This window comes from Myodes glareolus, chromosome 3 (genome assembly GCF_982192425.1).
Source record: "Myodes glareolus chromosome 3, mMyoGla1.1, whole genome shotgun sequence".
NCBI lineage: Eukaryota > Metazoa > Chordata > Mammalia > Rodentia > Cricetidae > Myodes > Myodes glareolus.
Window position 1 is genome coordinate 58,432,414 of NC_142028.1, and position 23,029 is coordinate 58,455,442.

At 43.1% G+C, this 23,029-nt stretch overlaps 1 protein-coding gene across 4 annotated transcripts in view; it reads left to right on the forward strand.

Annotated features, from left to right (window-relative positions):
* Adamts9 (ADAM metallopeptidase with thrombospondin type 1 motif 9) overlaps window positions 1-23,029 on the forward strand; it is a 166,882-nt gene that overhangs the window by 74,415 nt on the left and 69,438 nt on the right. For all 4 annotated transcript variants that reach the window (XM_087904481.1, XM_087904483.1, XM_087904482.1 and 1 more), the window contains exons 24-28: window positions 2,764-2,868; window positions 3,036-3,203; window positions 4,539-4,805; window positions 7,104-7,265; window positions 13,196-13,372. In XM_087904481.1, the coding sequence (XP_087760607.1) occupies window positions 2,764-2,868; window positions 3,036-3,203; window positions 4,539-4,805; window positions 7,104-7,265; window positions 13,196-13,372 (879 nt within the window). The remainder of the gene's footprint in view (window positions 1-2,763; window positions 2,869-3,035; window positions 3,204-4,538; window positions 4,806-7,103; window positions 7,266-13,195; window positions 13,373-23,029) is intronic.

A 23,029-nucleotide genomic window follows, 5' to 3' on the forward strand; every position in this document is an offset into this window, starting at 1 on the left:
TGTGGTGTGCTAGAAGTGTCTCCTTAGCACTGTATCAAGGTCAAGTGCACGGCTTGGAGACTGGGCTGGTGAGAGAGCATGCCACACAGATACCAGCAGGAGCTATAATTACAGCTTCCTTTCCTCTTTGTCAGCTGTTACCGCCCTAAGAAAGTGATGGGGAAACTTTAATAATCTGAGGTTGTTTTACTGCAAATAACACCCAAAAGTGAATCTTTGAAGATTATTATCTGGTTCTGCAAAGAATTTTTCTTCTGTCGGGTCTCAGGCAGCCCTGCCTGGCTTCATTCTTTGTAGCCAAGGACAATCTTGATCTTCTGATCTACTTGTAACCTACCTCTTGAGCTGTGAGATTCCAGACATGTGTCGCCCTAGTTTAAGCAGTCCTGCATGTTGAACCAAGGCTTTCGCACATGCTAGCATGGACTCTGCCCACTCAGCTGCACCCCCACCCTCACCTCAAAGAGAGTTTCCAAGGTTGCAGTTGGTGAGTCAGGTTGGAAGAAACATCTGCATTTCTCCTTCTTCTTCCTCCTAAATACCCAACCATTATAATTCAGTAACACATTTTTTAGCAATTATAGTCATTCTTTGGCAATAGGTTCAAAAGTTGAGCAAAAAAAAAATCAATAAGAGTCGTTTGCATTAAGTGACTAAATGAAATTTGAGATAATTGTAAATTTTGATGTCATTTGTAAAATTTTTGCTATACATCATTTAACTCAGTACAATTTCCAAACATGCACACAGATACAAATATCTATATGTAATGTCTGTGTGTATGAGCAAATGCACACACACATACATGTACACATGCACGTAGGCATGCACATACATGTGTATGAGCTGTTCCCCTCTTGAGAATGTGCTGCCTCACAAGTTCACTGTTCTGTGCCTGCCTTGATCTTGGTATCATTTATGACGAGAGAAGATTTAAATTTTCATATCACATTTGATAACTACGAAGCCAGATTTTAGCCGAGACTGTACTGGGAACTCATGTCTTGAGAAAGGGCCTTGTACAGCCAATCGGCTCCCTCTGTGTGGTCACCCTCAACTGGGTGCATTTCACCATGTGTCTTCTATGGATAAAGAGTCACAAAGGGTGAATATGGTGGTGGTGATCATATGATTGTTGCCGATCAACTAACCTAACAAGTACTGTACCTGTATAAACTTTGGGTTTTTCTTCTTCTTCTTCTTCCTCTTCTTCCTCTTCTTCTTCTTCTTCTTCTTCTTCTTCTTCTTCTTCTTCTTCTTCTTCTTCTTCTTTTCTCTTTTCTTTTTATGTTTTTGTTTGTTTGTTTATTTGTTTGTTTGGGGGTTTTTTTCAAGTCAGGGTTTCTCTGTGTAACAGATCTGGCTGTCCTGGAACTTGCTTCCTAGACCAGACTGGCCTCAAACTCACAGAGATCCACCTGCCTCTGCCACCCAAGTGCTGGGATTAAAGGCATGTGCCACCAACACCCGGTTTAAACTTGGTTTTTATAATTTTTCTAAATGTTCAAAATGACATGGAGGTGGGGGCAGGGAATTGGCTCGGTTGAGAAAATTCTTGCTACACCATCATGAGTTCAGTTCTTCAGTACCATGTATAAGCTGGGCAGGACGCAGAGACAGGTACATCCCCGGAACTCACGGGCCAGCAAGCAAAGCCAACCAGTGAGCTGCGCATTGTGTAAGAGATCCTGTCTCTAAAATTAAGGTACGGAGTGATTAAGGAAAACTGCCAATAAAAACCCTCCGGCCTCTACATGCTCACATGTCCACACATATCACGTGGTCATTAGTCCCAAGAAAATGTCAGTCCTTACATCAAGTGCCAACTTAGCAATTTCCTTAAAGATTCAAACCAGGATTTCTCACTCGCATTCTAGAGTGCTCCTTTGTCCATAGGCTCCCACGGCTGAAGCCTATGGATAAGTTATTTGCTTTTTGCAAAAGCCCCCTGGACTCTCTTTGGAGCACTGGCAAAGGGAAAGGCCAGGCGTCAGAGCCAGTAGCAGAATTTCTCGGCCATGTGTAAAGGTTTAAGGCAAGGAAACATCAGTGACCTTCAGTCCCAGATCACAACGCTTTTGCTCCAGGTCAGCTGGCTCTTGGGCCTTTGATAGCTATGTATCGAATCAAGGCAGCTGGGAGTGATTATAAACAGGTGTGCTCTTGGGTTCCCCACTCTGTCAATAAGAGCCTAGTATCCATCCCCAGACCACTGAGTTCACCACAAGTCTCTCAGAGTGACTGAGGGGCATTATGTGAACTCCAGCCATTGGCCTGCAGAAAATTCCTTTTATATCTAGGGCTGACCTTCAGGACCCTGGGTGTTATCTTTAGGTTCCCTGGGAAAACAAGTTCATGATTAGCAGGTTTTGATTAGGAAACTACCTGAAACGTGAGAACACAATTTAGCCTTGAGAATTTTTAAACATTAACAGTTAATAATTTTTAAACGCTGTCCTGCTCTTTCCAGACATGCGCAGTGCTCCACAATGTTCCCTCTCTTTTTCTAGGAGCAGGTGAATAAACACGGCTTTTACGACTAAGTAGACCCGGCCCTGTGTTAAGGCATCCAGAAAAATGATTCAGATTGTATCCCCTCTTTGCCATTGAAGAGACTGGGGCTAAGAGGGGTCAGGAGACTTGTAGAAGCAGGCAGAAATAAGAGTTCTTAGATTTCTTGGTACAATACGCTTTCTTACCACAACTATACATCTATAAACGTGTGTTACCTTGAAAGTAAATGTTTTCTCCTTTCACATCTAGGACTGTGAACTACCATCTTGTCACCCTCTCCTATTGGGCCCGGAACCAAGGAGAAACACACACAGTGTGCCCAGAACCCAGTGGCGATTTGGATCTTGGACTCCAGTAAGAAACAGATGGGGAGAAAAGTGGGGAGGTGTTCGGAGGAGACAACTATCCTCTGGCGTGACTGTAGAAAGAGAGCTAAGAGCTGATAAGAAACTGGGCTAAGTGAAAAACACTAAGCAGCCATTTCAAATGACATGTCTGTGTCCTTTCACTCCTACACCCAGTGCTCAGCCACTTGTGGAAAAGGTACCCGGATGAGATATGTCAGTTGTCGGGACGAGGACGGTTCTGTGGCTGACGAGAGTGCCTGTGCTACCCTGCCTAAACCGGTAGCCAAGGAAGAGTGTGCTGTGACACCCTGTGGACAGTGGAAGGCCCTAGACTGGAGTTCTGTAAGCGTGGATTTTGTGGGACTGGGTAGGGTTGGAAGATGGGGGAGGATAAGGAGTTGAAGGGTCCATATTAGGAATGGGTTATCTATTTCAGAGTTGGACTTGAGGTTTAAATTGTCCTGTTCCATATATATGTACCTAGCTAAGTATAGAAGAAACCTTAGTCAATCGTGCAAGGAACGCACATGTAAAGGCCTAGTCATCTATGGGTTGCCCGATTTTGAGCAAATAAAAGTGTTTGGACCTCATTTTTCCTCTGCTCTTAAAAGAACGAGCTGAGGATGTTGGTCAGTGGGGAGGCGTTCTCTGTGCCAGCCTGAGGGTCTGAGTTTAAATTCCCAGCACCCATGTAAAAACTGGACATGACAGGCATGCTGCTAAACTCAGTGCTGGGGAGCAGAGATAAACAGATCTCGGTGGCTTCCTGGAGCTTGCTGGCTAGCCAGCCTAGCTGAAAATTGAGAGCTTCTGGTTTGTGAGAGACACTGTCACCAGGGTTTAGGACCAGGAGCTCTAGATGGACAACATCGGTCATTTTCCTCTGGTGTATACAAGCACACACACACACACACACGCACCATACAAATGCGCACACACACACAAATAAAATTGAATAGGTGAATAAAATTAAATTTTAGAAACAAACAGGATGAATACCTATTTTATGATGTTATGATTGCGATTATATATGTTAAATGCTTAGCAGAAAATGAGTAGTCAACAAAAGATGAATAATCTCACTTTTATGCATGGAGTAGGGTGGAAAAGTACAACGCTATCTGTGTGATGCCACAGATACTGCAGAAGACGGGATGCCCCTGAGATGGGAAGTTTTGGGCTCCTGGAGAAGCTTTAAATGCAGTATATGGAGATTGTGAGAACAGCCCAAGGAAATAGCCAGAGGCTCCATAATCGAGGGCCTAGCAAATCAACAAGGAGTTTGAGTGTTATTTTAAGTGAGCTGGGAAGTCACCAGAAGGATGTATGAGTTAAGTGGCATTTTGTCACTGGCAAACAGCGCATATGTGGGGCTTGTCAATCTGGACGTCCAGCTGGTAACTATTACATTAATCCTGGCAAGGGAAGGTTATGCCTTTCATAGACAAGAGAAGTGAGGGTAGAAACAGAGGCCGCTGGATCTGGTTGTATGTTGAGTGCTATGCTGTCAGCATTTCTTGGCGAAAGAGATATTGGATGGGAACAAAAGGAAGTAGTCAGATGATTCTAAGACTTTAAGCTGGGAAAATGTTCAGCCACCCGAAGAAACATATTTTCAATAATGTAACTTGGACTCCCAAATGATAGCCCCTTTTTCTTTCTGGATGTTCAAAATAGTGTTCCGTGACTTGCGGGCAAGGTAAGGCAACCCGACAAGTGGTGTGTGTCAACTACAGCGACCACGTGATTGACCGGAGTGAGTGTGACCCAGATTATATCCCCGAGACTGAACAGGACTGTTCCATGTCACCATGCCCTCAACGGATCTCAGGCACTGGCTTGGTTTACCCATATCAAAATGAGGACTTCCGTCCCAGGAGTGACAGCCCTAGCCGCACCCATGTGCTCGGAGGAAACCAGTGGAGAACTGGCCCCTGGGGAGCAGTGAGTATCCACTTTGCCTGTCTCTCCTGCTTGTGCCTGGAGGAAAACAGACTAGAGTGGCTTCTGAAGAAATTTTCCTTTGAAGGGTTATTGACACACATTTGCTGTCAAGCTGGGTGAATACAATGGCTTCATTGCAGTCCCAGAGAAGAGTTCCTTTGTAGTTGAAGGAGGAGGTGTCACTTCTGGGTGACTTCAGGGCTGAACCAGGAGGGGCAGGCAGAGTAGGCTGGAGGAGAGGGGGCAAAGAAACTTTTCTGAAGAGGAATTCTTTTTTCTTTCTTTACTTTTTTTAATGTTTATTTATTTATGCATGTGTGTATCACGGCACAGTTGTGAAAATCAGAGACTAGCTGGCGGGAGCTGGTTCTCTCCTTCCACTGTGTGGGCTCAAGGACTGAACTCAAGTTATCAATCTGGGCAGCAAAGCACATTAAACCCATTGAGCTGCCTCCTAGACTAGAAAGGAGTTCTTAACCTAGGCAGGTGCCCTTCCCTCTGTAGGCCTCAGTTTCCTTGGCTGCAAAAGAAGGACAACAATGGAAGGACAACATTGATAGTTTCTGTAGTTAAATGAGATGATTCGGGGAAAGTGCTTTGTGCTTCGCTGGCTACAGGATGGAGCTGGCAATTACTGACAGTTACCTTTGTCACAGTCCTTATTGTTGTCCTTCTAACTGCAAAAGGCCTTGAAAAGGAACATCAACAGGAAAAAAAAACCTGCATGTGGATGTTTTAAACTGTTTAGCTAGAAAATTTTTCAAAAATACATTGTGGAATACTGAAACTCTGGAGGGTATATTCTGAAGGGCCAGGGTGACAACAGATTCTGGGAGCCACATAATTAGAGGGGACAGGCTGACCACTGTGGCGTCTTGTTAGCTTTTTACTTTTAGTGTCCTTCAGGGTCTAGGACTGCTAATTATGTTATTTCTGGGCTAAAAGGAATTAGAAGTCTGTCACTCCCTATGGTGAATGTAAATGCAGTAGAAATACTGGCCCCTGAGTGCTGATTGGATTCTGTGCTTAGATCCCAGTGTGACTGTTGGCTTTGTGATAGCCAGCCCCTTCACCTTCTCAGCCCCTTCACCTTCTCAGCTCCTCCTCTCCTGTATCCAGGGAGTCTCCCACCTGGGAAAGCTTTCAGTTCTAAAACCTGGTGGAGGATGGGGAGAGTGTGTCCTGGGCTTTCCTGTTTGAACAAAAAAAATTAGGAAGTCACATCTGTGTGTTTCGGTGATCCTATAAAAGCTTTTCGTTGTTATTTGGTTTGGTGTGGGGGTTTGTTTCATGGTTTAGTGCTATTTTCATTTAAATCCATTTAGAAGGAAGATATATTTGTTTCAGGTTGAATGATTCTGTTCTAAGGTAGAGTCGTCCCCCCTGCCTGCCCCATCAAGGAGGGTTAGTTGGAGAAAATTGCGTTGCTTTGGAAACTCAATGAGTATGAGCTTGCCAATTTTACAACAAGGGTCATATAGGGGGTGCTAGGAAATGCACTGGGTTGAGGAGGTAAAGACTTTCTGGAAAGAGAAACACTCCACCTGTACACTCACAGAAGAGCTATGAGAAGTGTGTGTGGGAAACCAGGTCAAATGCAAACAACAGCCATTCAAGAACATTCCACTGAAATGAACCAAGGAGAGGTTTGTGGCAATGGAATTCAATTGAGTTCATTGAGGAAGTGAAAAGCAAATAGAGTATGTCTTACTATCATCAGCCACTAAAATATAGGCTCTTGTGAAGAGGGGGGGAAAGGGATTATTCCACCACTAGGAAGTGATGTCTAAATGGCATTCTGTGATACATTTATGGACTCACTGAGTTTGTGTGGAAGTTCAGTTTCAACAACTGGCAATTCATTAAGTATGAGTTAACTTCTGTATTCAAAGAGGCCCAAAGGTTGGTTCTAAAGGAGCTCTTGAGACTTTGAAAAAAATGCCCACAAATTGGTGTCCCTTGACACTTCTTTCCCTCTCAGAAATGTGGACAAGGTGGGCAATGAACGCAGATGCACGGAGGACTCCATAAACATGATCACTCCTTAGGGCTGACTCCCTGCCAATGGCCTGGAGAATAGCGGAAGAGGCACCTCTCTACCGTCCAGGCATTTGCCTGTGTGTACAAAGTGAACAACCCCACCTTGGGGAAGTGCCCAGTTTCCCAGTTACCTTTCTCCACTGTGTATGAAGACTTGGAGTCTGTCTCTGTCATTTGTCGCTGGCCTTTCAGGCAGCAGTCTATGTGTGGGTAGAAGGCGAGTGGTGTGAAGATAAATCTGCTGTTGTGTGTGCTCAGTGTTCTAGTACCTGTGCCGGAGGGTCCCAGAGGCGAGTGGTGGTGTGTCAGGACGAAAACGGATACCCCGCCAGTGACTGCGTAGAGAGAATCAAGCCCGATGAGCAAAGGGCATGTGAATCTGGCCCGTGTCCCCAATGGGCCTACGGCAGCTGGGGAGAGGTAAGAGCAAACCATTTGTCTATCTTTCCTTGGTTGATTGGCTGCTATTGTTTAGTATTTTATTTCACAGAACTAGATTTAGGAGGAGCTTCCAGATCTGGGGTTCCCTAGGAGATCTCTGTTACCTCTACCCTGCTTCTTAAATGTCCTTATTACTAAGAAGAGAATGCTTGAATGGGTCGGGGCATGGAGATTGATGGAAGATTGCATGCATACGTCTAGCCTAAGTTGTTTATTAGTTAGCCTCTGATGATTAAGAAATGAATGCTTTTTAGGATGGAAATCACATGTCGAAGTAGCCTATGGGAGTCTTGCCGTTTCTGCTATAGTCTTGGGTGCACTCGTTACCGTGGCAGAATGCCTTCTAAGATTTCAAATTCTTCACCAAACCAGAATGGGTGTTATTCTTATCACAGATGGCATTGAAGGATGAGCTGTGTATCCTCCCGCTCCAACAGCGATGCCTTCCACTGTTGACTTTATAGAATTGCCCGCTTTACCTGGCAAAGGGTAACACAGTGCATAAAACAGGTCCATTTCCTGGCTGTGTGTGTGTGTGTGTGTGTGTGTTGTGTGTGTGTGTGTGTTTTAAGACCATTACCTCATTTCCCCCCTTCCCTTTCCTCTGTATTCTAGGCCTTCCCATGGACCCCTTGTTCTCTCTCAAATTCATGCTCTCTTTTTCTTTTCTATATGTTTTATACATACATAAAATAACCCTAAATATGTAAATACAATCTGCTCTCTTCCTACATTGTTATTTATATGTATATGATTTCAGGGATGGCCACTTGCTTTTGATAACTAATTTGGGGGTTCTTCCCTGGGGAAGACTGTTTCTCCTGCTCTCAATATTCATTAGTTGCCTGTAGTTTTTTGTCTAGGGTTGGGGCCCTATAAGATTTCCCTTCCATGTTGTCAAGTCTATTGGTGCCATCCTTGTTTGGGGCTTGCTGCGGCAGCCCTGTTGATAAGACTTCGTAAGTGGAGCTTCTCTGACATTTCGAAGAGATGAACTCTCCCAGAGAACATCCTGTTCTCCTAGCTGCTACGATCTTTCACAGTTCTTCCACTCTGATCCCTGAGCCTTAGCTGACTGGCTTGTGTTAGCTCTATTAGGGCTGGGCACCACATGGCCCCTTATTCTCTGTATTTTGATTGGTTGAGGTTTTCTGTAATGACTGCAAAGAGATATTTCTCTCATGGTGGGTATAAGAATAAATACTTAGAATGAAGTTGGAATTATGCTGATCTAGAAAAGTGGTGGCTGTAGGCTCTCCTCCAAGACCACAGATTCATTAGCCTCAGGGAGCTGGCCATGTTTACCATACCTTGCATGATTTCTCTCTCACTTGAACAGACCTTAAGTCCAATTAGAGGGCTGTTGGTTACCACAGAGATACGCATGCCACTACTGCACCCTTGGGGCTATTACCACGCTGGATATTTTTATTACATAGGCATCGCAGCTGAGAAGGACTGTTGGTTACTTTCCTCATCTGAAAGCTTGCGTGGCACCTTTTGGTACCACAAAGCTAGTACTCACAGAGCAGGCTTTGAGCTTGGATCCTCTGGATCCTGTTCTGAAGTACATGGTGTCTTCAGCAGTAGGACCCCTTCCTTCTCTGGGAGGCAATCAGGGGCAACTGCAATAGCCTGTGTTTTGAGAGTCTCTTGACAACTCCAACCAACAATTCAAAAGAAGGCTTTTCACACCTGGTGCCGGGGCACTGTTAGGTAGCTCATAGCTTTTGGAAGGAGCATTGTCAGCTGGGACAACATATGGAACTATGTATGCACATATATATAATGTATATAAGTATGTATATGCACATGTATATAAATATAACTTATCAGTCTTGTATATAATGGTAGATGGAATCCAATGACTCCTTCTGACTTTTACAGACATCTCTATGGTTTCCTCACCCTCCTCTCCACTTCTTTATCTTCCTCCCCACTCCCTAAATGAAGAACCCCCATTTTTTCCCCAATCCTCTTCAAATCACTTGTGCATTGTTATTCCCCTCTCGATTGCTTTCCTCACCCCATGGTCCCTTTCGAGAACCGCTAATGAGAGAAAACAAGTGATACTTGTCCCTCTTGGTCCGCATTACTTTCTTCACTATTATCTTTCCCGGGTTCACCCATTTACCTGAGAATTTCATGATTTCATTTTACTTTACAGCTGAATGATATTTCATGATATATATATATATATATATATATATATATATATGTATCACATTTTCATTATCTGTGGTCAGTTGAAGGACTTTTAGGTTGTTTCTGTTTTCCAGCTATTGTGAGCGGAGCTGCAGTGAACATAGCTGAGGTGTCTGTGGGACAGACGTCCGGTCCTTTGCGCATATATCTAGGAGTGGTATAGCTGGGTCGCATGGTAGATTTAGTTTTTGTTTTTGAGGATTCTCCGCCCTGATTTCCATCTGGACCAGTTTTCAATCCCACCAACAGTGAGAGAGAGTTGCCTTTCCTCAAATCCCCTCCAACTGTTATCACTGGTTTATTGATCTTTGCCATTCTGACTGGGGTAATATGAAATCTCAGCATTGATTTGATTTTCATTTCTCTAATTGCTAGAGATAATGAACGTTTCTTGAGATATTTCTTAGCCATTTTTTTTCTTTTTTCTTTTTTAAGAACTCTCTGCTCAGATCCCAAGCCTATTTTTTTTAAAGTGGGCCCCCCTTTTATTTTAACTTCTTTTTGTACTTTGAGTTCTCCGTGCACTTTATGACAGCTATTAATTCTCTGTCAGATGTATAGCTGGCAAAGACTCTCTCCCGCTCTGTAGGACTCCTCCCCGCTTCACTGCTTGTTTTCTTAGCTGGCCAGAGCTTTTCAGTTTTAGGGGATCTCTCTTGCCAGTTGTTGGCCTCAGTTGCTGGACAAATTGGGTCCCGAAGAAAGCTCTTCCCCACATCTCCATCCTTTGCTTATGTTTCTTCTAATCATTTCTATGCTTTAGGTTTCACAATTAAGTCTTTGGACTACTTGGAATTAGCTTTTGTACAAATTGATAAATAAAGGTCTAATTTCATCTTTCTTCAAAGGACAGCCAGTTTCCCCAGCACCATCTGTTGAAGATGCTTTCATTTCTCTCGTATCTGTATTTGGAATCTTTTTCAAATATTATATATCAGATGACTGTAGTTTAGTGTACTCATATCTAGGTATTCAATTTGGACATCCTATTGTTCCATTGGTCTCTATGTCCATTTTTGAAACAGTACCTTTTTCCTTGTGAGTTTTTTCTTGTAAATTTAAGACAAGTTAGAGTTATCTGAGAGAAGGGAATTGAGAACATCCCTTAAAAAGATTATTCTGTAGGCAAGTGTGTGGGACATTTTCTTAACTAGTAATTGATGTTGGAGGACCCGGCCCATTGTAAGTGGTATCATTCCTGGGCCGGCGGTCCTGGACAATATAAGGAAGCAAGTTAAGTAAGACACAGAGAGCGAGCTACGGCTTCTTCATCGGCTCCTGCTCCAGGTTCTTGCTCTGCATGAGCTCCCATCCTGAGTTCCCTCAGTGATGGGCTGTTACCTGAGTGTAAGATAAAATGAACACTTGTTGCTTTGGGTCATGGTGTTCTATCACAGTGATAGGAAAACCTAAGGCAAGTACACGTTGTTTTGATTACTATGGCCCTGTAATACAGCTTGAGGTCTAGAAGGCTTATCTCTCCAGCATTGTCCTTTTGATCAGGATTCTTTTTGCTATTCAGGGTCTTTTTTTTTTAACAAGATTTTTTTTTTAAGTTTCTGTGATGGTAATTTTGATTGGGACTGCACAGAATCTGTAAATAACTTTTGACAGGATGGTCATTTCCACAATACTAATTCTGTCAGTCCGTGAACATGGTAATGGCATGTCTTTCCATTTTCTAGTATCTTTCTGTGTCTTTTCCTTCAGAGGTTTAAAGTTTTCATTGTCAAGGTCGTTTATCTCCTGATTAAGTTTATTCCTAGATATTTTGTTTTCCTCGAGCCTATTGTGAATGGGAGTGTGTCTGTGATCTCTTCCTCCGTATGCCTGGAGGTCGAAGGCCATGCATGCTGGGGTGCGACTGTTTCAGGATGCTTGATGAGGATGGCTACATCTGGGGAGCTGAGGAGGGTGCGTGGAGGGAAGGATCAGGCATTCTCATCCAGCTAGACCCTGGCTCAGGATGTACAGGTTCTGGCTGGACCTAGGTATGACCTTTATCATTTTTGACATTAACAAGTAACATAATTTAGCTCAATTTCCATGCCATTACACATAAACTGGAATAGTAATAGTACCACTTGCATAATATTTATGACTATTATATGAAATAGCATCCATTAAATGCCTAACATGTAACTTTCAATCAATCAAGTGATACTGTAATAATGCAATAATAACTTTATTAATAGTAAAAATGATATGCAGTAGCATTAGTGTTGGGTCTTTTGAACTCTTGTTATACTTCATCGTAGCACTTACATGCATATTTATGTTACTAAAATCTCTCTCTATGGTTGAATCTGTAAGAGACGCACATATTTAAAGCTTACCGAGTTGTTATATCTTGACTGTTTACCAAATAAAACCTGAAAATGAACACCTGGAAGACCACAGCACCAAGAGGAAGAAAGAAGACTTAGGAGATGATGGGCTCCTTAGGCCACATTCCTGTGTCTCACTATTTCATACACATAACCTAGAAGGGACAGGCAGTTGACCCAGGAACTCTTATTGGCTTTCACTGGTGTTTTCCTGGGCAGTGATGCTGAGGGAGGGAGGGGGAGAGGAGCTTGGAGACTCCTGGGAGGGGAGTCTTCCCAAAACTCAGTGCAGTTTTGTCCTGCGGGATCCATAATTAGACCTCTGTAGTTGAATCCAAGCCAGGCGAGTCCATGCCTTTGCCGGGCTGCTGTCAGTCACCACAGGCTGACCCATCCCAGTGTGGGAGAGCCGCCCTTGACATAGCAGGGAAACTGGATGTCTGTGTTCCTGGATCTGAGCACAGCGGCACTGTCCAAGAAATACAACTTGTTCCCGTCTCACAAATGTGAGTCCTGCCGGGAGTCAGAACATCGGCTTCCGTCCACTCCCCTCGTGCTCTCGATTCATCCTAAGGCACAGTTGTACTTGTCCTGAGGTTTGAAGGTTGAGTTAAACGGTTGCACATCACAACTGGAGTAAGAGAATCAGCAAAGGTCCTTCTATGACAGCTTCATAGAAGTTGCTTGCCGGCACATGTGGGTTGTATAAAACTCAGTCCCTGGATTAAATCCTCAGCAACATTTAAAAATAAAACTTGGACTTGACCCTGACTGCTTGTCTCTATGATCCCAGCATTCAGGAGGCTGAGACAGAAAGTCAGTCTGGATTACAGTGAGTTCCAGACTAGCCTAGACTGCACAGTGAAACTTTGTCTCAAAACAAAAACCAAAGAAAGAAATTATCAACTACCATAAAATAAAATGAAATAAAACAAAGCAAAATGGGCTAAGTCATTATCTTTTTGATTTGATGTTGAGTAGTTTCTGGCTATTTTTTTATTTACTTGTTTTTGTATGCCTCAAAGAATTTTATCTTAGCTACTGGCTAATTAATTAATGAATCAAGATTGATTAAATTAACTTCCCAACCTTCATTTTAAACATGAGGCAAGTAACTGTGTTCTCAACCTGATGAGGTGAGCTCATAAAAGCCCTTACTACAGATATAAAGGAAGCCCTCACGGATACTTAATATTCCCAGGAACCATGGTCCATTGACTCTGTCATTGTTGGCAATTCGCCTTGGCTCTGTCTGTCAGACTTAGGCTGCCCAACATTATAACAAAGTGTAGCCAAGAAAAGTTTCCTGCGGGGAAATAGAATTTGCCATGTGCTGTTCACACAAAATAACTGTCGCGTTCTTTGTCCCTCTTCCAGTGTACCAAGCGGTGTGGTGGAGGCGTGCGGACAAGACTGGTGGTCTGTCAGCGGGCCAACGGCGACCGGTTCCCAGATCTGAGCTGTGAAGTTCTTGACAAGCCTCCAGACCGTGAACAGTGCAACACACACGCTTGCCCACAAGATGCTGCGTGGAGTACTGGCCCTTGGAGCTCGGTACGGCCCTAATGCTTCATGTTTGTTACCCAAACTCTCAGTGTTATGATATTCTGGGGCATGCCTTCACAGCCAAGAACTGTCACGCCTGTGAAAGCATCCTAGATATTGTGCTATGAATGCCCAGTTAGTTTCTCTCTATTCTGGCATGGTGTAATTAATACCGTGCGATACTGCCAAAGTGACTTTATAGAATACATATACCTCATGCAGGAATGGTGCCAAGAAGTAGCTTCCTTTGCCTAGAAGAGCTGTATGTATGTACATTGATAATGACTTAGAGAAATGGCTCAAACGGAGCCAGTCTTTGCTTTCTAAGCTGTGCTATCGGAGCAAGGTTCCTGCTTATTGACGCCAAGGCATTTTTTTTTTTTCTCCAACTACTATCATTTGCTTTTGCGAGGCTTGGAAATACCTTAGCACAACCCATATAATGTCTAGAGCCACCAATAGACTAGCCATTTTGGAACTATAGGTGACCAGCCGTGTAACCAGTGGCCTGATACCTTCTGAAATATCTGGAATCTTCCCTGCCCCCAGACAACAAGGCCAAATGAGATCAGCTTTTACTTTGCTCCTCGTTTTCTTTAGGCAGGAGCTGGCACGGCAAGGCAGGTTTGTCACTGTAAATACAAACTACTGGGGCAGCTCTTAGCAAACAGATGGATTAACCGTGTCAGCACAATTCCTAGGCTAAGCTGTGACCAAAAGAAATATGAAGCCAGTAGATCTGATGTATCTAGTACAGTAAATATTCCTGGAAGCACATTCATTGCGATGAAGCTGAAATCAGTATTGTATAAAGTCACTTCCAGATGGCTTTTTATTCAGACTTGTCTTGGAAGGTTTTGCTCATTCCTAGTGCCAGAGCCGGTTAGCTGAAGCAGCTTGATTGACACCCACTGATGCTTCTCAAAGTCAGGCTTTCGGGCATCAGGGACTGCGTCTTCGGGGCTGGTTCTGTGACCCAGTTAGCTCTGAGGCTTCTGGATGTAGTAGTGAACTAGGAGTAGAAACACGAGCTTGGCTTGTGCTCTCCACTAGGCTGTGGGATTTTATCCCAGAGTTTAAGAAAAGTCACAACGACACATCTGTGGTTCTCTCAGGATACTGTGTCTTCAACGCTGGCACCTTTCCAGATGTATGCTGTGAAAAAGGTCTGAGGTACGTTAGGACAGACAGGATGGCCTCTGAAAATCCCAGGTTCTCTGTCATTGCTGCTTACTACTATCCGTGAAGCGCTCGTTCCCGCTCGAGCCCACGGCATGCTCACTCTGTGTCCAGGTGACACCAGAGCTAATTCCCCCGGGTCCCTTCACACTCTCAAGAGTAGTATGTCACTAGTTCTAAAGTCACTGGTTACGCCTCTGTGAGAACCTCCTCATTGCATAGTCTTGTGGTTTGATGAAGAAAAGAAATCTGTGTTCTCCTTCTCTAAATATTAACCCTTTGATCCCATACTTCTCTCAAGTACATTTTAGGAAGATAGAAAAATATATTCATAATGGGTTATAAAATATAGTGCTGGGGATGTGTCTGTGTATTACACACACATGTGTGTGTGTCTGTACATACATATATATGCTAGTTTCTTTTTTTGAGATGTTCTGTCAGTATATTCCCTATTAATAATTTTATAGCTTAAATCTTAAATATAAGCTCCTGATTGTTTTAACTGAAAACCTGGGGCATATTTAATATTGCTGTTCTTCTTGGGGCTACATATAGTTTTTCTAAACTCTGAGAGAGGAAAACAAGAGAGTAAAAGTCCTCTGAGCTCCAGCATATGTAGACATGGATTTTAAAGCAAGCTTTATCGCCTGTGTGATCTCATAAAGCGACTGTTAGTTTGACTTTCAGATTTCAAGTCTTCTCCTGTCTTAAGAGAATAGCCACTTTTGCAAGGCTTTTAAACTGTGATTTTTTTTAACAAAAAAAACTAAATCAAAAGCATTTTGTTTTAGTAGATAGGCAGTTTAAATATATTTTATGTACATGGAAGAGAACAGTCATTCGGACTCTTGCTATAGCATTTTGATTTGGATTATTTTATGTTTATTTACATGGATGCTTTGGTATAATGTCTTAGGACTTCTACATTTCAGCATACCTCAATGACTCCCGTTTCTAGCTGTAAAGTCTTTCCTATGGTGCTTTCCCACTGTAGCTACAGTGAAGTTAGCAAGTGGACAAAAGAGAGACGCACATTCGAGGTGCTACTGTCTCACTTCCAATAGAGAGCAGGGTGACTCTGACCCCTCCAGCAGGTTGCTTTTGCTCCCAGGGACTCCCACACATAGACACTGTCATATCACAAAGCAGCCACCGCTGTGGGACACAGTCAAGGTCAAGCGGAGACAGCTTATGTCGATGCTGCCTAAGAAGGAGTAGCATTTGAAAAAGAAACCCAAATCATTGTCGCCACAACCCCCAGAGTCTCCACAAACAACCCTTTTAGAGAGACGTTGGCTCTGACTTGAGTCACAGCAGGTCTATGACTCATTATTGTAACACTGATTGCAGTGGCTCACACCTGTGACCCAGCACTCAGGAGACTGAGTCAGGAGGATCACCTGTAGTTTGGGGCCATAATAAGCTATAAGACTCTGCCTCAAAAAAAAAAAAATCATGATTGAGAAAAATATTCTGCAAAATTTTCTCTTCTGGCCTTTAAAAATAAAGTCCCTGGACTCTTGATTTGTTTAAGAAACAGTGTTCTTCAGCTCTGTTGAACTATGGAGCTATGGAGCTAGTCCTAAAACACACTGGGAAATAAATATGTCTGTCCCATGACACATGGGACAAGCCAGACAGAACTCTATATTGTCAAGGGAAGCAAGAAATGTCCTACAAATCAGGAACATTTTAGACTGAGCAAATGCATCCAGGAGAAGAAAGTCATGTCTGCCACTGCCACCGCCACACCCCTAGGGTAATTTGGTGGCATTTGCTTTTGCATTGCCCTGTGTTTCTGTTCACTGGTCTCCTGTACATAGTGGTTCTTCTCTACAGAAATTGCTTGTCTGGGAGTCTTTCGCTGAGCCTTTGAGAGCTGTGCTCACGGCTCTGAATGATGAGAGGCCATGAGCGTGGAAGGGGGCTATGCTTGTGTTTCAGCCTGGCAACCTTAAGGATTTGTGTCTACCTCATTTTCATTTCACACTGTCCAGTGCCTATAGGTAGAAAGAGAAAAGGTTTGATGTCAGTGTTTGACAATCTCATTATATCACAGAATCAAAGATCATAAATATCACAACCATATTTTCTGAAAAATCGTTTTAAGCAGTCACATTTACGTACTTCTGAATATTTTGGGTGGTACAGATTTATATGTCTTTATATAACAAAGCGTATTTATTTTTCCAAGTTATTTAATTTTGTAAGCACTGTTTAAAAACTAGTGTGTGAGAGCTGACTCTGAAGGCGAATAGGCCATGCGAATCAGAAGTGAATGTATGTTTCTTTTGATTAAAATATATATATATTTAAATTTTGTAAACTCTCTCTATCACCTCCCTCCTAATTCCAAGTAGCCATGTATTAAACTTCATGTTGCTGGCTGAGCTGAAGTGTGCGTTTTGAAAGGTTGCTTTAAAACAGTTCTGAATTAGAGATGATAATGAGTTCTCTGAACAGAAATCTGTGAGGCTTAACCTTGTGTTGGGTCGCTTTGCCTTTTCTAATAATGTTGTCTTGATTCATTGAGTTTCAACTATGACATCAAAAAGCTTTGCTTACTGAATTTGAAGATGCTGGCAAAACACACCCAGAAGACAAAGAAGGGTGGCTAGAAGAGAAGATTCTGAGACAAACCACCAAAGTGTCCACACAGGGGTCCACCTGGGTCTCTGTCCCGACAACGGCAGAAGGCTTCCGTTTGTCACTTTTATTGGTTCACCTTCGATACACTTCAAAAAATTCAGAAAGAATCTATTATTAAAGAAAAATAAATGTTATAGCAATGAAGGTGGAAGTTCCAAGACAGCCTCCCCTTTGCCAAAATATGTATTCAGATGATAATGCCTCATTCCATCCTCCATTTCACCCCATTGTTGGTAGTAGTGCTTGACACACAAAATAATTCAAAATGAGGGGAGGGGAGAGATACTTGTATGAGTTAGAGGTTTATAAAGATGTGACAAAAAATAGCATTGCAAAGTAGATAACGCTAACCATAGCTAACCTTATTGAGCATGGCTATGTTGGTGCCAGCCTTTTTGCTGTCCCATGAGGGGACCACTGCTACACCACATCACATGTTACTACAGCTACATTAGTGACAAGACTGCTCATGGCTGCTGCCAACTCCATTAATCCTACTTTGGGAGACATGAACAGGTTATGCTCAGTGAGTTATGAGACCTTTACTAAGAGTTTCCTGAAATTCAAATACCATCCTCCCTGAACAATGGTAGGCTGATTCCAACACTGTGCATTTGAGTCCAATAACAGAACATCCTAAATTATTGGTGCTATTGGCAAATTCCCATAACCAGATGTTTCAGAAATGTCGTGTAAAGGCAAAACAACTCTTTCTTTCATGTTACAGAGAAATTTTTGGCCAGAGTAGGGCAATCATGTAAGATTTCAACTTTGAAGAAAATGCAATTAAATATAAAAATATAAATGATATTTTTCCTAAATGAACTCGAGTCTTAAACACACACCTAGCCTTTTAAAAATAAAAGATCCTCACTACCTGTTGGCTTTATTTTGAAGCAACATCTTGCTGGAGCCTAGGTTGGCCTTGGACTTCTTGGCCCGCTCTTCCTCAATCTGAGCTGAATAGTTATTGTTTTGGATTTTTTTAATTATTCAAAAGTCTATGACACAGGAAATCACATTTTCACTAAGTTCAATATAGATTAAGACAATCTATAATACACCCCTGTCCAGTGTTTAGAGCCATCAGAATGCTTGTCTGCATCTACTTATTGAAAAGAAACTCAACAGACTGCAAATATTGCTTATCTGTTGATGATGGCTCTGTGACTGTGTCACCTCTGTGAACAGCTGTTTCATCACATCTTTTGACAGCTTGTTCAGGGTGGCTTAGCAGATCTCTATTCTTATGTATTTACAAAGCCCAGAGATGGGAGGACATGCTCTCAGGGAAAGCTATGCCCTCTACCTGACTCAGGAGTTGTCTGGCCAATGAGGAGAGGGATGAAAACACTGGAATGTGGAGGGGGAAGAAGGGGTTACATCCACGAGTAATTGGCTGGGAGGGGATCCTGGACATCAGCAGAGGCTTTTCCAGAAGGTTCGTCTTGGAGAAGAATGTAAGGGATTAAAGATGTCACCTTGTTATCTTCCAAATAAAAGCCATCCATTTCACAGCAGATATTTTAGGGTGCCTCCTGTGGGTTGGGTCCTCTTACACACATTACAGGTACAGGTACAGCAAGGAACTCATCAGAGTTGTGCTTTACAAAGGACAAAGGGAAATTTTAGCAAGAAATGGAGAAAGTCAAACTCCTGTAATCAAAGACCCAACACTTCTTTGACTGACAGCTCAATCAGCTAAAAATAAAAGAATAAATTGCTACTAGAACCCACTACTTCACTGTTGCTGATGATGTTCGCTCAATTAAAAAAAATAGCAATCCTATTAGATGTGAAGTTGTCCAATCATTTTTAAGTAGACACCTAACATTGTGGAAGCAGAAACTTAGTTGTTATTGTTGTTTTGTTTTTGTTTTTTAGTCCTGGCCTAGAGTCTGCCCACATTAGGTCCCAAATGTGACTGATTGGTCTGAGCTCCTTCTGGGGAAGATGTGGTCTAAGGGCACAGATCCCCTTTGTTATATAATAGAGGCCAATAAAAAGATCTGGAGCGTGTGGACTGAGTGCCATCTTCCCTGCTTTTTACCCTTCCCTTGCAGTGGAATTGTTGTTGCAAACAGTTTTAAAACCAAAGCTTCCCTTCCCAGAGATTGTAAAATAGAAAATTGGCAGCTAACACAGATGTGTGCAGTGAGCAGTAAAGAAGATAGCACACACTGGCTTGGTCCAGAGCCCATCATTCCTGTCCAGATCTGCATCCCATTGCTCCTCTGTGAAAGAACTTATGCCTCGATCCACAGACCTACAGCATCCTACAGTGAGGAAACTATTCTGTGTTGCTGGTTTCCAATATGAAAGTCATTGCTAACATGTTGCCAACACTAGACACATACATACACATACACATACACATACTGGTGACACAGGCTTTTAATTTCAGCAACAAGGGAACTTGAGGCAGGAGAATCCCAAATTTTGAAGACCTGGGCTTCCAGGCAAATTAAAGGTCAGCCTGGGCAGCTTAGCCACACCTTTTCACAAAGATTCTCTAAAAAGGTTAAAAAGTAGTTAGGGATAAGTACATCTCCGTGACAAAGCATGTTCTAGCTGGGACCTGGCCTGACCTTCTATCCCCACACCACCCAAAACAAATCCCAAACATGTATAATGTAAATAAGGGGCTGGAATCCTCTTTTTTAATGGTATTAATTTATAAATCTATTCACCATAGTCACCCTAAAGGCTGCCATACCAGATGGACAACCAGGCAACAGTGCACATTTAACCATTAGTTATAAACTAGGCAAAATCAAATTTAAAAAAGTAAAGGGAGAAGACTCCTGCGTCAGCACTGAGAAGCCCCTACACAGCACGTCCCCAGTAACTAGCCTTCTCCTGTCCTTCTTGGAGTTTGTGCTTTTGTTTTGCAAAACATCAGTGGGCCACAACTGGGCATTAGAGAAAAGCAGGGTAAGGTAAAGACAGCCAGTCAGAACCAGCTGTGCTGGGAGGAATCGCTCCCAGCTTTTCATCATCAAAGCAGCTGTTGAAACAAACGCTCCTCTTCAAGTTTGCAGTGGCCAGAAGCTCACTAAAGGAGAAAGACTGTGTGTGCAGTGGGTTGGAAGGGCCAGCCCTGGTTGAGGCCTTTAGGGAGGAGGTGAAATTGAAAGCACCAGGTAGACTCTGAAATTCCGAGAGATCATTGTCTCCTTGAGGGGAAAGCTTTAGGAAGGCAGCTTTTTGGGATTCACTGAACCCAGTAGGTGACACAGAGCAGATTAGCTTGGCAGGACTCCATTTCAAAGACACATCGGGAGACTCCAGAGAGGCGCTGATCTTGCCCCCTTCTCCTTTGTTACCATTGCCTCTGCAAACCACAGCCTCTGTGGTGTTAAGAAAACCTCAATGGGTCCATTCACAGCCACGCCTCAAACTGACAAGCCCCCCTCCACCAAACTGAAACACGTGCAAAAGCATCCCCTGCAAATTGACTCACAGGCCCTCAATTAACTCCCATTCTCAGTGGCCAGACATAAAATCCTCCATACACACATTTTAGGGAAGTATTCTAATTGAGATGCCATCCAGAGGGTGGGCTTTCTAAATATTAGAACAAGAAAGGATTCAAGTAATTTTGCTCCTAAGTCACTTCCAAAACATTAAAAAACAAACAAGCAAAAACCCTCAGTCACTTAACAATGATCTGATAATTTGGTGGATCAGAAAATGGCAAAATGATCATAGCCTGTACCTAGACGAGAAGAAGGTGGACACGGGGAGCCGGAGGGCTGAGGGGATGAGGGAGCTGTTGATGGCCAGGGAACTCTAGATGAGGTGGGAAAGGGATTGTGCAATTTTTCTGTATATTTGAAATTCCACAAAAGTCTTAAACATCTGCCTAAATAAATATGTTCTGATTGCCGTTTCCTTCAGAAAGGGGGAAAGAGTAGATCTGGATTTATTTCAAGGCATTAAACTTTTGGAGAAATTTTAGGGGGCGTTTGTCATCACTCTTTGGCCCTGCAGTGACAAAGAAAAGGGTGTTGCCCCTCCCACCCAGGATTCAATCTTCCATTTCTCGCTTTTCTCTTTCTTGCTCTCTCGCTTCCTCCCTGCACTGTCCCCTCTGTCCTGTGCCACAGAAATAAAAGGCCTCTGGGCATCTGAAAAGTGTGCCTTTTATGTCTCCCTTCCCCAGGGAAATCCCAGCGTTCTTTCAATGCAGTCCCTACTCTCAAATTCTAATAAATAACACAGGCCCCCTTTTAACTCACCCCTACCCAAAGTCTAAATTCCTTGAAAAACAAAAGACTTTTTTCCCCCAAACATGTGTGCTGTTTGTTTTCTTTGAGCTTAGTCAAAAACCCTCGCCCAGCCAGCTTACCTGTTGTGCAGTTCTGTATGCAGGCACTGATAAAGCCATGTTCCCTTCTCTGTGGTTGCCTTGGATCAGATGTGACCTAAGAACCCCTTAGATGGCCAGTCGTCAGCTGATGTCAGCGAGAAACGTTGTCCCCTACAGCTTGCTACTGTAATTGAAATCCTGTTAAATATATTCCAAGGGATTCCATGCTGTACAGGACATGTCCCTTAGAGAGAGAGGCTCCCCGACTTATTGACCCAAGTCCCAAACTTTGTAGCAGTGATACCCACATGACTCTATAACCTCCATTTATCAGGAAGGCTGTGTGCCCCACCCCCTCAACATCTATTCAAATCAAGCCAGTTCAGGGAACTTGAAGGGCTTTCCAGGAGCCGTAGGATAAATCAGTGATTCTCACGTGGAACTGATTTTATCCCTCAGTGAACCTTTAAGCAAAGTCAGGAGACACTTTTGGTAGTTTCTTCTGGGAGTGGAGGTTCTCCCAGCATCAAGCAGTTGAAAGGGAGATGGTATTTAGTCATCCAGCGAAGACAGGACAGCCTAACAAAATTTTACTTCACCCAGTAACGAGAGAGAGAGAGAGAGAGAGAGAGAGAGAGAGAGAGAGAGAGAGAGAGAGATCTTCCCATTGAAAGTTTGACTGATGGAAGAACTAATGGAAATCCCTCTCCAGAGAGGTGACATTCCTTCAAACAACATTCTGAGATCCTAGGAAGCCATCCCTATCTGTCAACTCCCAACAAGGTTAAGCTGAAAGTAGACGTCTCCAGAAAGTAGATTGTCTAACCAGACTGTGGAGTTGCAAACCAGGAAAGAGTGCCACTCATTCCAGAGGTTTGGCACACCTGGGGCACACGGGGGTAGGGGTGAGTATAAATGTGTGCTGAAGCGGCCCACTAAGGCGAGAGGAATTTCACCTGGCTATTCGGGCTCGAGTAAACACCTTTCTAAACAAAACGGTGATCGTGCAGATGGGACTGCTCCTCGACATTCCACAGCATTTGGTAGTTCTTGGTGATTCTTTTCAATTAGCTGTTTTGGCAATGACAGAACTCTCCCTCCCTTGTGAGAGCCCAACAGCATTTAGCATCTCATGAGGTTTGAATGTCACATTTGAATATGGAGGTTGCTGTTTGGGAATGTTTTCCAAAGTAAGATTAATTCTAGTGAGCACGTTGTCTGGGAAATGGGTGAGCACGATTCTGATTAGGAATTAAGATAGCAGTGCATAGAGCAATCTACATATTTTAAACAAGTATGGATTAGACTTTTCCAATCTTGACACTTGAGACCAGAAACCTCCTTCCTGGAGGGCATTCTTCTGGGCACTGGAGAATGCTTATCAGCTTCCTTAGTCTCTACCTTCCCAGTGCCTATTTCATAACCTCTACACTGTGATAACCAAAACTGTCTTCAGACATCAGCAAATGATGGGCTGGGAGGATGGCAAAATAACCTGCCCTATAAATTTATTGATTTCTCAT